Source organism: Papaver somniferum, chromosome 1, assembly GCF_003573695.1.
Source record: "Papaver somniferum cultivar HN1 chromosome 1, ASM357369v1, whole genome shotgun sequence".
NCBI classification, from domain to species: Eukaryota; Viridiplantae; Streptophyta; class Magnoliopsida; order Ranunculales; family Papaveraceae; genus Papaver; species Papaver somniferum.
This window is the reverse complement of record NC_039358.1, coordinates 136,053,942-136,070,343: the sequence shown is the minus strand read 5'-3', so window position 1 is coordinate 136,070,343 and position 16,402 is coordinate 136,053,942. Positions and strand designations below refer to the sequence as shown.

At 43.5% G+C, this 16,402-nt stretch overlaps 1 protein-coding gene across 1 annotated transcript; it reads right to left on the bottom strand.

Annotated features, from left to right (window-relative positions):
* Positions 1-1,145: 1,145 nt before the first annotated feature.
* LOC113351126 lies at positions 1,146-4,390 on the bottom strand. Its single transcript, XM_026595179.1, has 4 exons — positions 4,228-4,390; positions 2,820-3,301; positions 1,877-2,458; positions 1,146-1,649 (listed from the first exon to the last, which is right to left on the bottom strand). Exons 1-4 carry the CDS (start codon positions 4,388-4,390, stop codon positions 1,146-1,148), a joined length of 1,731 nt encoding a protein of 576 aa, XP_026450964.1.
* Between the last annotated feature and the right edge of the window lie 12,012 nt (positions 4,391-16,402).

Genomic DNA, 16,402 nt, shown 5'->3' with positions numbered 1-16,402 from the left:
GACCACCGACAAAGCGACAAGGGTTTAAGTTACTAACTTGACCTTCACTCACTAAATAATTACACAGTTTTTTCCTTCACAAACGTGCAAAGAATCTTCGTCTGTTGGCGGTTGCAAATGTGCATGGGTTGTTATTGTGCTTCATTTCCCTTCTTTTCTTCCTTGTGCAGGTTGGGACTTGCTATTTTCTATTGTTCCTCTCTGCCCCATCTCTAGCGTCTTTGCGGAAAACTGTCGCTCAGGCCTGGTCATTGCGCCCCTCTTTGTGAGGGGCACCTCTTCTCTCGAAGTTACGTGGCTATTTCGGTGAGTTTGTTAAAGAGAATTGTGTCACAGTCACAGGGTTACACTTATAGCTTATAATACGGTAATTATCAAGCTTATGTAGCACCCCACCACCTTGGTGGCTACTCGGAAGATTGTTTCTGTAATAGTGGTCTGTATCTAGAACTATCCTGACAATTAGATGATTCTTAAACGAGGTATCTGTTCAGTAGAATCTTACTCTTCGAGTTTTGGTGTTCGCTTGGAGATAATTATCACCTGCACAAGATTATTCATATCATTTGGATGGTTACCAATGATATCTAAAATTATACAGCAGTTTTGACGGATATCATGACCCTTGGAATGAAAGCAGAGTTTACATACTCATAAAACAGTTTGGCATAAGTCAATAAAAGTTTGCTTGGTAAAAATCGAATTGGTTCGAAAACTTTGAAAGTTTGATTTCTCGAGTGGCGTGTAAGAGAGTAGTAGTTTTTCATGCGGGGCATAACTAATGTAGTACAAGACCTGGCTGAATCCGACTTGGAAGAAAGAGACCGACGCAACCGTATTCATTAACCAAATATGGGTACTTTTCTGAGTTTGGTTAGTTTAAGATAATTATGTTAGGAAATAAGAGGTATCACCCAACTTTTTGGCATGATATCGGATTCTTTTGATTTTGCTGAGATTTCCTATTTATTTGTTTAGATTTTGTAGTGATCTTCCTTTATTTTCTAGGTCTGACAATTCAGTTTGTAAGCCTTTATAAAGGCCGCGTCTTTTGATTGTCAGGGCATTGAATCAGAGATTAATAAAATCACTTCCTATTGAGAATGTTATAAAGATGTGTTGATTTATATCGTTTCAAGTCAGTGCTATAAATTAGCATTGGAGAGACCGAGCAGCATTACTAGCCATTCATATATGCCTTCCCTAATTTTAAAAGCGGTTTTCCACTCATCACCCGGGCGAATACGGATCTGATGATAATCACTTCTTAAATCCAGTTTGCTAAAAATAGTAGCATCGTGCAACTGATCTAATAAATCATCTAGGCGAGGAATGGGGAAGCGATACTTTACCGTAATCTTATTAACAACACGACTATCCACACACATGCGCCAAGTACCATCTTTCTTAGGGATTAATAAATCCGGAACAACACATGGACTGAGACTTTCCCTAATAAGACCCTTCTCTAATAGTTCCCCCACTTGACGTTGCAGTTCGGCATGCTCTTTAGGGCTCATACGATAGTGCGGACGATTAGGAAGAACCGAACCAGGAAAAAAATCTATTCGATGATGGATATCTCGAGAAGGAGGTAGCCCGTCCTGAAGGTCCACTGGAAATATGTCTGCGAAGTCTTCCAATAACCCCTGAACACAAGAAGGAACTTCCAAACTACTTGAATTAGCCTTAGGAATCGACGACAGTAAAAATACCATGCCAACATATAGCATCTCAGTTTCAAATCACGCCAGGAAAGCAAATTTGAAGCAACAGTAGAGAGAGTGGAAGGAACCAACTCTTTTGATGGAATTAATGTTATATGAGTAGTATTAAATGTGAAAGAGTATGAATTCTTTTTACCATCATGACTTACGTCCCTATCAAATTGCCATGGTCTCCCCAACAAGAGATGGCAAGCATCTATTGTCACAACGTCACACCAAACAATATCTTGGTACAATGACCGAATAGAAAAATTCACAAGACAACGTTTCGATATAGTTACCTCGGAACCTTTACTGATCCAATGAAGAGAATATGATTGGGGATGTTTTTCAGTTGGCAGTTTCAACTTACGGACAGCCTCGTCAGATACTACATTCTCACAACTTTCAGAGTCAATTATCATACGAAAAATCTTACCACCCACAACACAAGTTGTCTGAAATATATTCTTTCGTAACCACGACTCATCATCAGCAATTTTTTGGGTGAGGAAGAAACGACGAAGAACCATTAAGCATTCACCTTGATCTCCAGGCAAAAATACTTCATTTAGCTCATCTTCATCAGCCTCAGCAAAAGAATCATCATTTGCATCAACTTCTACTAGTAAGGCTTTACCAGGTCTACCGGCTCTACGACAGTCATTCGCAAAATGACCCGGATCACCACAACGATAACACTTCTGACCAGATTTTTGTGGTATACTAACACCCTGTTGTGCGGAAGCATTCTGTGAAGGGACAATAGGAGGACGGCTAACTGCGCAGTCACATACTTATGGGAAAATTGTTTTTCCAAGCGAAAAACACGTTGATGGACTTCAGAAACAGAATAATAATCAAATAAATTAAGTGTGTATTGAAAACTTTGACGCAAACCTCCTATGTAGCGGTACACTAGTTGCTCTTCAGGTTCTATAATTCCCGACCGAGTAACCAAATCATAGAATTCTTTCCTATACTCGTCAATTGAACGAGAACCTTGGCGAAGATTTTGAAGACGAATATACAACTCTCGAGTATAGTTAAAAGGTAAAAACGTTGTATGCATACACTTTTCAAGCCTTTCCCAAGATGAAATAGGTGGTTTACCTTGTTGAATGCGTGTTGCTTTAAATTGCCGCCACCAAACAGCATCCTTCCTCGAAAGCGGGTAGTAACAAGAGGAACCACACGAGCAACAGGTACCCTCTTAAACTCAAGCACTTCTTCCACGGTAGAAAACCAGTCGATACAATCTTCCGACGTCAATCCACTACCATGAAACTCAGGAATCTCTACGCTGAATGCTGATTCCCAACTTTTAGAGTCACGTTCATGATGCAAGTTCTCCCTTACACGCTCAACAAAGGGCTTTTCAGTATCATCATCATCAGTTCTTTCGGTGTCTGATTCATCCGTAGGAAGACGACGGCGCTCATGTCGTTGCAGCAAAGTAGCTATTTGACCGGCGAGCTGCTCAACCGCGCGTGAGAGTTCAACATACCTTGTTCTCTCCATCACCTCATCAACCAAAACTTCGTGAGGACCACTACGACCTCTGCCACGAACCATGATTGAAGGATCGATACCCACTCTAAATACCAAATGGTGTAGAGTGTTAGTACTGGAAATGATAGAAATCAACACATCTTTATAAACTTCTAGTAGTGGCATAAAACAACACACCACATCCAACGAAGTAGAAGATGATTTAACACAAAGTGAAGATACACAACAAATGTAGACACAAGGATATACGTGGTTCGGTATGATTATCTACGTCGACGGGGTGAAATGATGAATGTTATTATTGCTCTTCTTTGATTACAAGTTGTTCTCTCCCTCTCAAGTGGTGAAGCTCTCACAACCCAAGTATGATGACTTGTTCCTCTCTCCTTTCTTAACCTGCCTCTCTCTCTCGACCTGCCCTTATATTTATAGGCCAAGGTCGACATACAACAGAATTACAATGTTGGTCACATTACATCAATTTAGTTGTTCCCTATCGGACCTTCACTGCTCGCCCGACTTTCTGGTTTGACCGATAGTTCTTCACCTGAGGTCGAGTCTTAATCGTCTGGTTAACACGATGTCGCCCTTCTTTCTTCTCGTTCCTTTGTTTGACCATCTTCCTTCGTCTGACCGAGTGCTTTCTGATTGTTCGCCCGACCTGTCAGAGGATAAGGGTCACGTCACATCCGACAACTATTGGGCATCACGTCCGACCCACGTGATACCTCGCTCTTTGTGCCGTTTGGTTCTATCTTGTGCTTCGCCGCTCTTTTTTCTTTGGTGTATCACAGCTTAGGATCTTGCCACCTAGCCCTGTGGATTATCTACACCTACATTTATGCCCCTTTTTTCGCTCGTGTGCTTGGCACGGGGGAAAGAAAATCGCTCCATCTTCCCACGTCCTCGAGCATGCCGAGAATTCCGCCATGCAGTCTCCCACTAATTCTCCCTTTATGACTTGTAACCGTTGCTGTCGGTTGAGGCGCTGCACCCTATAAATACCTACCTTCATGTTCTCTTTCCTTTGCTCGCCATTTTTCAGAGAAACCAAGTGTTGTTCTTCTTTTTTCTTTTCCTCCCACTTTACCGACGCCATTAATTCCAGTGATTCTCTTATCTTCTCCGTCTTCGGCTTTGCTGTTTTTGTTGGTGAGGTTTGCGACAGTCATGGTTAGTTCTTCCTTTTGCTTCTCTCTTCACCAACGTTTGTATCTCTCCGTTCGCTTTCTGCAATGGCTACTTCTTCTCCGTCAATGACTGAAAAAGGTGTGTGAGTGATACCTTCTCCGAGGGCGATGTTGTTTCTCTTGATTCCCTATTTTGGCTTGAGAGTCCTTCCCATCACGATTATCGCGCTATAAATTCCCTTTTCCCTGATGATTCTCGTTCTTTTTCATGTAGGTATGATAAGAGGGCCTCTAAAGATTTGTCTGATGATGAGTTCATTGAACAGTTGAAGGAAGAATTTGGTCTTCAAAACTACGAGGTGACCCTAGTGTCGGGCCAAACGGGTATGTTGAGGAAGTCCGATGTCGATAGGTATGAGCAGTCATCCGAGGCAGTCATCGTTACTCGTGGGAAATTAGAACTCGGTCTTCGCTTTCCTTTGTACAACCCTACTAGCCCTTTCTACTATGAGGTGTTATCACAGCTGCGTCCGCCTCGGGCCTTGACCCAGTGAATGGCAACACTTTCCGCCTGATGAATGAGTGGAGAGACGGAGGCAAGGGTCATGGATCTACGTCCGATTGGTCGACCTATAGTCCTGAATATGCTCCCAATTATACTTCTGCCAATTTCATTGTGAAATATCGGAGCGGGACATCTACCAATGGCGACCTTGCTGGTTTTGCTTCCAGCCCTCATCGTCTGAAGTCTATGCCTGAGGGTGTTGAACGATTGATGCTGGATGTTTATCCTCTTGGGAGAGGTTCCAACAAGTGTGCTCGCCACACCAATGACCCATACTGCGACCGGGTTCCACTACTTGTTCGCGGCCAAATTTTGCATGGTAGCTTCCCACCTCCTCAGTTTCCTGCGGAGCCTTATTCATTCTAGGTGATTAACGATGACAGGGTACGTTGTTTTCTTTACATTTTCTTTGATTCCTGCTGTATCGGCTTAGTGTATTGATTACTTTCTTGTCGTAGGTTAAGCCCTAGAGCGAGTCTACTAAATCGGCTTCTATTTCCAAGAAGAGGAGCGCTGGCACAAGGGTCGAGGAAGACCAGGGGAAGGTGACAAACATATAGCTTTTATTCTAAGTACATGTACTTGCCCCTGTTTTTTGCCTTCACGTGTTCTGACGCTGAACCTTGTGCTGAAATTCCCTAGGCGCGAGGATGAAGATGTTGGAGGGTCCGTCCATCAACGTTAGCGCCTCGTACCCACTATAGATTCCACCAGTTGATCGATACTTGGGAGAGGGAAACTGTCCTTCGGACAAGCTTTGTTCAGGTCGCTGAAGTCGATGCAGATTCTAACTCCTCCGTTTCTCTTTGGTACCACGACCATGTTAGATATCCACTTTGGGTAGTGCGATTTCCTAATTATTCCCGATTCCTGTTACTTCTTTAGCTCCTTCTCGACGGCCGTCTGTAATTCTGGCGCGACTCGCCTCATCTTTTGTCGGACCGGTTTGAAGCTTGGGTCGATCTTTAAATGGTGACAGCATACCTCCGGGTCTATTCCCTCCATATCGTGCACGCCCCATGTGAACGCGTCCATGTTCTACTTTAGCACCTCCACGAGCTGGTTTGTTTGCTCGTCTGATAGTAACGACCCGATCCTCACTATCCTTGGTTCTTCTATAGTTCCCAAATTAATCTCCCGAGTGGGTTCTACGGCCGAGAAGTTTGGTTTTGGTTCCTTCATCGGTGTCGTCTCCTTTAATTGCTATGAAGGTTCACTTCCTTGTGTTTCGTATACCATGACCGCCTGCGAAATAACTTTTTCCAAGTCCTCTGCCGCTTTGGCTTCTTTAGCTTTGTTCTTCTCTCTCCTTTGTCGTGCTCGCCGCTTCTCATTTATTTGGGCATCAACCTGCATGCACTATCGGGCTGATTGTGAATCTCCTACGACCTCATCTATCCCCTTGTACGTTGGGAATCGTAGCCTCTGATGATAAGTTGATGCCACTCCTTTGATTCCCGTGATCCACGGTCTCCCGATAATAGCTTCATAGGGCGAGGCGACATCGACCACACAGAATGTAGTTAACGTATCTAGGTAACCACCTCCGTCCGATACCCTTAGGGTTACTTCGCCCTTTGGGATGGTCACGGTCCTATTAAAACCGTAGATACGATATGTCGATGGGACGAGTATATCATCTAACAACTCCATCCTCTTGAACGTGTCGTAGAAGAGTACTTCGACTGAGCTCCCACTATCCACTAGTATCCTTCTTACCCCACATTCCTCAATCAGCAGGGTGATAACCAAGGGATCACTGTGAGCTTGGCCGTTCATCGGGACATCCTGAGCCGAGAAAAAGATGGGTCGCAGCATCCAGGGTTCCATCGGCAAAGCTTTTGCTACACTGAAAATTTCCTTCCCGTTAAGATCCCTCTTGTGGCTTTTAGATATGATTCCAGGATTCAGATTGTACGTTTGAGTGGCCGAATGCGAAATCGTGTTGAAAAACTGCGTGGATCTGTCGATCCTGACCTGGTGGACGGGTGCATTGGGCGCTGCGGTCATCTGGGATGGGTGTCGGACGAACTGTCTCAGGTAACCGTCTCGAATAAGATGTTGCACGATGTCTTTTACTTCTCGGCAGTTATTTGTAGAGTGGCCTCGATATTGATGATAATGGCAATACTCTGGGTGATCTTTGGTCTCCTCGAACTGTATCCCTCTTGAAGCTGGGTATATGATGTCACTCCTTTTCTCGACCTCTTTGAAGATTTTTCTAGTGGATCATTCAAAGGGGTGTATGTTCTCGCCTCGTGCCTCGGCCTCTTTCCTTTAGCTAACAATTCCTTCTTCCCATTTCCTCGCGTTGTTGGGCTCGGTCTCTTCTCGGGCCGACGTTGAACATCGACCGATGTCGACTCGGGCGCCGCACTAGCCTCTTGCACTCCCCTATCCCTTGTTTCCTCCTGAATTTCTTCTAGGGCGATGAAATTCTCTTGTATTTTCCTCATTTCTTTCAATGTCTGTGGTTTTTCAGTAAACATGGCTATCCAGATGGGATCCGACCTCCCAAGTGCGTTTTCGAACCCGAATATCTGCTGGTCGACTGGTACTTTCCCAATTTCTATACACAAATTTCTCCATCTGTCGGTCAATGATCTGAGAGGTTCTCTGAACCATCGGGTCAAGGTGAATAACCTGTTGACCCTGGGCCGAGGTCTGCTGTTGTGCATGTATGTTTCAAAGAAGGCTTCGACTAGAGTCTCATAACTGTCGACTGTTCCTGGTGCACATTACCACCTCATGGTTTTTCCATTGTATTAGGGACATTGTGTACATCTTCAAATGCTCAACTGCGTCTCACGTGCCGTCGAACCTTGATGGGAAGGTGAGGAGCGTGCACTTAGGTGGGAAGGCCCTTAGTTCTAGCTCTTGGGTGAAATGGGTCCTCTCGGCCTCGCTTATGACCTCGGCGAGCTTATCTTCTTCGCCGGTTCCTGACAACTTCCTTATCTTTTCCTATAACTCTCTTAGCTTGGCTTCAGTCGCATTGTCGGACCTTGTGTTTCTCTATTGATTATTCCTCTCGTGCCTTTCATCGTGTGTCGATGAATCCTCGGGTGGACTGTATCTTCCGATAGGTGGTGTTGGGGGGTGGTCCTGATCGACCGAAATTGCTTGGTCCTACTGCAGGTGGTACCTGCCCGATTCGGCCTTGGTGCCCTGATGTCCCTCGGCTAGAAGATCCTCTAGACCTCGACCTTAAGTTTCATAGCTGATAGTTCTCGAACTCTAGAGCTAGGTTCCTCTGCTGAAGATTCCTTAAAGACGCCTTTTGCCTTCTTTGACTTTCTAGAATTGCGAGTAGTGTTGGATCTGTACTCTCATGGATAAAGTGACCATTTGGATGGCCTAAATGGGCAGGGGTGGTGTCGTCATCACAGGTGGTGGAGGTGGTGATGTGGGGGGTATCTGAGTCGATGTCGTCGGATCGATTACGATAGTTGTTTCTCGTCCTAGTTGTACTCGCCTTAGTCGTTCCTGCTCTCGCCCGAGGGCTTCTTGATACTCAGCTTGTCGTCTGATGTCTCGTCTTTGAGCATGCAGGATTAATGCTTCCTCATCATCTTCCGTGTCTGACGCGGTAAGTCCATCTATTTGATCATCCCTCCTTGGGGGCGAGGCGATTCGTTCCAGAGGCGATGGGTCATCGTGTCGTCCCAGATCGATCTCCTCGTCCACAGTTGGCATACCCCTTGCAGCAGCTCGTGATTCCTCTGGTGGTGGATGCCCGTCACTCCCTCGCCTCGTCCCAGTTACTCCTCCTTGCATGCTGTTACTAGAGACTGTGCGGTTCCTCAGAGTTCTTCCCATCCCTGACGTGCTAGCCATCAGACACAGTGTGATGTTAGTCCGAGAGTCGTCCCTACCTACGTCAGTGAAAACAGACAACACCTTACTTTGACCTGTTTTTGAAAAGTTTCTATAGTACGTACAATTTTAGAAGAAAAAGGTGACTGACACTAAAACTGAGTTTCAAAAGTACGATTCCCTATACTCTGCCATGTTGACCTCGCCAATTTGCCCTGTTCAGACTCTAAGTGTCTCCTTTTAGACGGGTATCATTCTACGTCGCTTTCAAAGTTGCACGATGTCGCTTTCAGTACCACGACTCTGCATTAACTACAATTTGTCCTACATTCCCTAGACTCCAAATCATTAGTACCTAGTTCTCTTTGGGTAAAAGGTCCAAATTCGTACTTTTATGAGGTCAGCACGCCACGGCAAAAACTGGACTAAAACTTATTCACTCCCTTGGAACTACAAAGGGATGTCTTCCCTTGATTCCTTGGATTCCTTCACCGGCGACCAATAATCTCGCCGTGCTGTTGTTTTGGCATTTTCCCCAGCCAATATGGAACCTCAAGCAACTTCAACCACACATCAAAGATGTTATTTGGGAGTTTATGGGTATTCCGTTGTTGAACTCGCAAGACAAAAAAGATCAAAATACGAAGACAAGTGCGAAAAATACTATGAAAACGAAGGTTAAGACACGAAAACAGACTCACCTACAAGCAAGACTAGTCGACTGTTCGGGATCGACCCAACTGAAAATGTTTGCTAACGACTTGATCTTAACAACGAAAACTTAACTATCTCAACAAACTTCAAATCAAACGATCATATATAGACTTTCACCGAGCAGAGTTCATCCCATAGCATCAACTAACACACAAAGTGTTTTTAGGAGATTTTGGATCGTCTCTGTCGGCACATGCAGTCAAGGTATCCAGAGAACTTAGACGTTCCCCTTAGTCGGCGCCAAAATGTAGTGGCATAAAACCACACACCACATCCAACGAAGTAGAATATGATTTAACACAAAGTGAAGATACACAACAAATGTAGACACAAGGATATACGTGGTTCGGTATGATTACCTACGTCCACGGGGTGAAAGGATGAATGTTATTATTGCTCTTATTTGATTACAAGTTGTTCTCTCCCTCTCAAGTGGTGAATCTCTCACAACTCAAGTATGATGACTTGTTCCTCTCTCCTTTCTTAACCTGCCTCTTTCTCTCGACCTGCCCTTATATTTATAGGCCAAGGTCGACATACAACAGAATTGCAATGTTGGTCACATTACATCAATTTAGTTATTCCCTATCGGACCTTCACTGCTCGCCCGACTTTCTGGTTTGATCGATATTTCTTCACCCGAGGCCGAGTCTTAACCGTCTGGTTAACACGATGTCGCCCTTCTTTCTTCTCGTTCCTTTGTTTGAACATCTTCCTTCGTCTGACCGAGTGCTTTCTGATTGTTCGCCCGACCTGTCAGAAGATAAGGGTCACGTCACATCTGAAAACTATTGGGCCATCACGTCCGACCCACGTGATACCTCGCTCTTTGCGCCGTTTGGATCTATCTTGTGCTTCGCCGCTCTTTGTTCTTTGGTGTATCACAGCTTAGGATCTTGCCACTAGACCTGTGGATTATCTACACCTATATTTATGCCCCTTCTTTCGTTCGTGTGCTTGGCACGAGGGAAAGAAAATCGCTCCACCTTCCCACGTCCTCGAGCATGCCGAGAATTCCGCCATGCAGTCTCACACTAATTCTCCCTTTATGACTTGTAACCGTTGCTGTCGGTTGAGGCGCTGCACCCTATAAATACCTACCTTCATGTTCTCTTTCCTTTGCTCGCCATTTTTCAGAGAAACCAAGTGTTGTTCTTCTTTTTTCTTTTACTCCCACTTTACCGACGCCATTAGTTCTGGTGATTCTTTTATCTTCTCAGTCTTCGGCTTTGCTGTTTTTGTTGGTGAGGTTTGCGACAGTCGTGGTTAGTTCTTCCTTTTGCTTCTCTCTTCACCAATGTTCGTATCTCTCCGTTCGCTTTCTTCCATGGCTACTTCTTCTCTGTCAATGAATGAAAAAAGGTGTGTGAGTGATACCTTCTCCGAGGGCGATGTTGTTTCTCTTGATTCCCTGTTTTGTCTTGAGAGTCCTTCCCATCACGATTATCGCGCTATAAATTCCCTTTTCCCTGATGATTCTCCTTCTTTTTCATGTAGGTCTAATAAGAGGGCCTCTAAAGATTTGTCTGATGATGAGTTCATTGAACAGTTGAAGGAAGAATTTGGTCTTCAAAACTACGAGGTGACCCTAGTGTCTGGCCAAACGGGTGTGTTGAGGAAGTCCGATGTCGATAGGTATGAGCAGTCATCCGAGGCAGTCATCTTTACTCGTGGGCAATTAGAACTCGGTCTTCGCTTTCCTTTGTACAACCTTGCTAGACCTTTCTACTATGAGGTGTTGTCGCAGCTACGTCCGCCTCGGGCCTTGACCTAATGGAATGGCAATACTTTCCGCCTGATGAATGAGTGGATAGACCGAGGCGAGGGTCATGGATCTATGGAAGATTGGTTGACCTATAGGCATGAAGATGCTCCCTATTATACTTCTGCCAATTTCATTGTGAACTATCGGAGCGGGACATCTACCAATGGCGACCTTGCTATTTTTGCTGCCAGCCCTCATCGTCTGAAGTCTATGCCTGAGGATGTTGAACGATTGATGCTAGATGCTGATCCCCTTGGGAGAGGTTCCAACAAGCGTTCTCGCCACACCAATGACCCATACTGGGACCGAGTTCCACTACTTGTTCGCGGCCAAATTTTGCATGGTAGCTTCCCACCTCCTCAGTTTCCTGCGGAGCCTTATTCATTCTAGGTGATTAACGATGACAGGGTATGTTGTTTTTTTTTCCATTTTCTTTGATTACTGCTGTATCGGCTTAGTGTATTGATTAATTTCTTGTCGTAGGTTAAGCCTCAGAGCGAGTCTACTAAATCGGCTTCTATTTCCAAGATGAGGAGCGCTGGCATAAGGGTCGAGGAAGACCAGATGGAAGGTAACAAACATATAACTTTTATTCTAAGTACATGTACTTTCCCCTTGTTTTTTGCCTTCACGTGTTCTGACGCTGAACCTTGTGCAGAAATTCCCTAGGCGCGAGGATGAAGATGTTGGAGGGTCTGATACTGTTGGTGGTGAAGGTTTGGTTCCAAGGCGTAATCCTCCTCAGTGGAAGGTGGCGGCGAAGGGAGTGGTGCTGAAAAGCTCGGACGTTGTGATCGACATCCCCGATCAAGATGATGATGACGATATATTCGGGGACGAGCAGCTGTTTGATGTGGATGCTGGTGGTCAGAAGGAAGGGGAGGTTCCTGTGGAAACTGCTATTGTGACTCCTATCGTGCAGCCTGGAGCTCAGGGGCCGACCCAAACATTGATCCAAAAGCTGCCCCAGAAGGATGTTGGGTCTCCCTCGGTTGTTCAGACATCCTTTACCATATCGGGCCCTATGTGTGATTCTCTTGGCACATTACACTTGGAGGAGTTTGGCTCCTATACTGATGAGCAGATGATTGCTGCCGTGCCCCTGTATCATGACATTGCGCCGGTCTTTGATAATCTGGTAAGTGGTTTATTTGAACTCTTCCTTTTGATGTTATCGGGCCTTACTAATCTCGTCTTGGGATGGAATTTGTAGGCGTTGAATCGGTCGAGGTTAGAGGCTGCACTCCGCCGACAATAGATTAGGAAGTTGGAGGCTGCTCTTCAGCAGGAGAAGGAACGATCTCGTGATCTGGAGATCAAACTTGCCGATGCACAAGGTATATTGTTTACATAGTTGTGTTGATTGAGTTCTTCGTACCAATGTCCTGAGTCAATTATTTTTCTTCTAGCCGAAATATCTAGTATAGATCTAGACGCTTCTTCGGAGTATAGGCTTATGAAGAGAAAATGGGATATCGAGAAAGATCTTGTGGAGAATATTCGACAACGAATTTACAATAAGGATGGGAAGATAGACCGACAGGAAGCCGAGATCCAGCAACTTCAAGAGGAATTGGACAGATATCGCCTGTTTGAGTATGTCCCCGAGGAGATAGATAACTTACGGGCTCGCTTGGGAATGTTTCAAAGACTTGATGGTGATAAAACGTTACTAGTCGATAATCTGGAGAGTCAAAATGGTTCCCTTAGGCTTCAAAATCGAGATCTTCATGAAGATCGGCGACGAATTTTGAGGGAAAAAGTTGTGGCCGGACAGTCCAACCGAGATCTTCTTGAAAGGACCAAGGGTTTCGATAAGCTGTCCAGTGACCTAGAGTGGACCCAAGCCCAGTTATCGATGCTACAATTGTCCTATAATCGTCAGAGGGCCGAGTGGAGCGATCACAAGAAATATTTCCCTTCGAATGAATTCAATGAACAATACTATAATGAGTTAACTTTGAAGCTTTCCAAGGTCGAGGATGAGTTGTCCAAGTCCGTGGAGTCGTTAGAATCTGTGTTTTCAACCCTATCAGGTCTCTGGAGTGCATGCTGGGGTGGCCTTAACACCGAGTTAATTTGTTGTTTTTAAGGAATTGTTAAGACGTTCAAGAAGGGTATCATTATCCAAGGCATTAGGAAATGAGCGAAGAAGGGTGGCTTCATCAGAAAGACCATAGATGTCTGCAAAAAGGATTATTTAAATAAGATAAAACAACAAGATGAATGAATAAAGAGAAAAGAGAAAAGTAATATACCATAAAGCTGATTATAAGCTTGTTGAAGACTAGAAATTTTATTCTTATACGAGGAAAAATCAATTTCTAATTGTCTATTTTTCTCGCGAAGACTTTTAACTTCAGCTTCCAATTCTTCATTCTTTTTGCGAAACTGAAGATTTTTTTTTCAAGATTTTCGCGTCTTCTCTCCAGATCTGAGGCAATAGCAAAAGAATATTTTCCAGCCTACGAAAAGAAATAAAAATATTAATATAGATAGAGATTTTGAGTTATAGCAATGAAAAAGTAAAAAGATAAAAGTATACCAGACTATTGAGAGAATGCAAAAAGTCGGGAGTCACGGATCTAGAAACTCCGCGAAGAGAATTATCGCCATCCAGCAAAGGGACATCACAAAGAGTAGCGAGAGCTTTGCAGGTATTTGCGAATTGGCTATCTCCCATCCCTTGTAGAGAATCAGAAAAGAGGCCAGAAAGCTTAGCCATAGAAGATTCAGGTGGAGAATCTCCAGGTGCAGCAAGATCATCGTTATCCTCATCACCCTTATCATTTTCAGAACTTTCGTTAGGAAGAGCATTTGAAGGAGAAGGAGAACGAACTTTTCTTTTCTTTGGAGGAGGACCACTTGATTTTTCCCTGCGAAGAGTACCTTTACCCTTATCACCAATCTTTGCAGCATCAACAGACTCTTCTACTTCAGCAATAACCTTCACACACAGATAGAAATAAGAAATGGAAGCATGGAAGTAACAGTACTATTTAAAGTCATAAGAGAAAGTTTCTTACCTCATCTGTGTATGAGCGCAGAGCTAATAGAGTACTAGATTTCCCAGTCCTGTTATAACTATCCTTTAGTTTTTGGATCTGCGAAATGTCGCAAGAGTTAGCGAACAGAATAGTAAAAATCAATAAATAAATATAAAATGAGTTAAAGGAGAGAAACATACCTCTTTCTCTTTCTCGAGCCAGGAGAAGACCCAAGGTTGATATGTAGCGAGATTCGCAGGAAGAATGTTCGATCCAGCAATATAGGAACCCTTTAGCATTAAAGGAAAGACACACCATTTGTCATCTTTGGACTGGCAAGGAGTTGTATTTTTACCAGAATTCCAATCAATATCTTGCATAAGAATTTTGGCTTCATCAATGTTATCTTTTCTTCTTAATCGAATGCCCTAACGAGTATTCTCCTTCTTCATGGAGATAAGTTCGTAGTTTTCAAAGAAATTCGCCACTGTATATTTCTCAGCAACTATCTCTAGGTCTGCGAATTTTGGATCTCTAAGTTCTATGGATTAAAGAGATCCTCTACCAGCACCACGATTAGCGAACTCTAGCATCAGACCGATGCAGTCCCCACTTAGTTGGAAAATGGCTCGCGAAAATCTCGGATGAGCGAGAATCTCATAAAATAAAGGAATGTCTGGGTTATAAAGAGGAATAGGGAGACCTGCGAGAAGTTGTCCTAGAGAAATTATGATTGATTGATCATCACAATTTTGATTGGAGAAAAGCTTGACAGAAAGAATTGATTTAGCATTCACACCAGGAATTGGGGAGAGTGAAATACCTTTATTAGCAAGATCTTTTTGGACATCTTGTAGATTCTTCTCATACCTATGACCACTTGGAGCCATGTTTAAATACATAGTATGGGAATATATGGAAAGTAAAAGAATTGAAGGAAGAAAAAATTACAGCAACAGAATTTGCAGAAGAATGACAGAGTTGCAGAGATGAGAGAATAAAAATAGAAGATAAAGTAAAAAGAAAAGTGGAAAGAAGGGGGGGGGGGGGGGGGAATATAAAGAAAATTTACTTCTCGAAGAAATAAAAACCATTAAGACGAAGAGACGTGAACGGTTGAAAGGTAGCGGTTACAGAAGACGTGTCAAGAAATAAATGGAAGAGAGAGTACGTGTGATAAATGTGGAATATGAAAAGATAAGAAGTTGCGGCATTTCTCACATCATTCTCTACTTTGCAGAGAAGATATGAGAAGAGGAAAGATGTAGGATCAGAATCTCGCAACGATTATATCTCAGCGAAATTATCAATGGTATTGCACAATAACGTCGCAGAACAATTTCAGAAACGACGTCAGCAAGGATCATGAGAAAGATGTGATAGTCTTGCGAAGATTAGAGAGCTTGCGAAATTAACATTTGTAAAGTTGCGAGAATGTCGCAAACTATATCCGAAAATAAAGGACATATTAGCTGTCATCCACTATGTATTTCCTTATAAATAGTCATTCGAATTGTAATGGAGAGAGAGATCTTTTTTGAGTAAGAAACAAGTAAATAGGAGAGAGAAAGTCCAGAGCAAAGTTCATTCTTGATTTCTTTATCTTTCTTGTAAGAACATTCAAAAATTAATCAATAAAATTAAGAGTGTAAACCTAAAGATGAGTTGATCAACAATGAAATCAAATGAGGGGTGTAGTGTAGGATTTCCTGCAACTACAACACTAATTCCACTAACGGTCGCAGATGAGTGTCTCAAAGATCATCTCGTCCGTTCAACTTCAACTGCTTGGTTATACAACCCTGGTCAGGAGTTAACTGGTCAATGAGGTGTCGTGGTGATTACCATCCGTCACTCTACCACACCAAGTGATCGGCCAAGTCAGGACATACCTGTACATCCCCAAATGATCACTTGAAGATGGCTAGACATGCATCTATTTTAAGACGCTTAATCGTGACTTACTCCATTAAGCCTTAAAACAGCGATGCTTCACTCATGCTAAATACATTCGATGCATTACATACATATAATTCACACGATATTTCATAAATATCGACTTCCTAAATAACTTAGTTATTTAATCTAGCATTACATGATACTTTCTGTGGGTCCCACGATCCACATGCTCAAGACATCAATCATGTCACAAACTGGGGGATACATACTGGGGTATTGGTCTGGCGGTTTACAACGTGCATCGCACA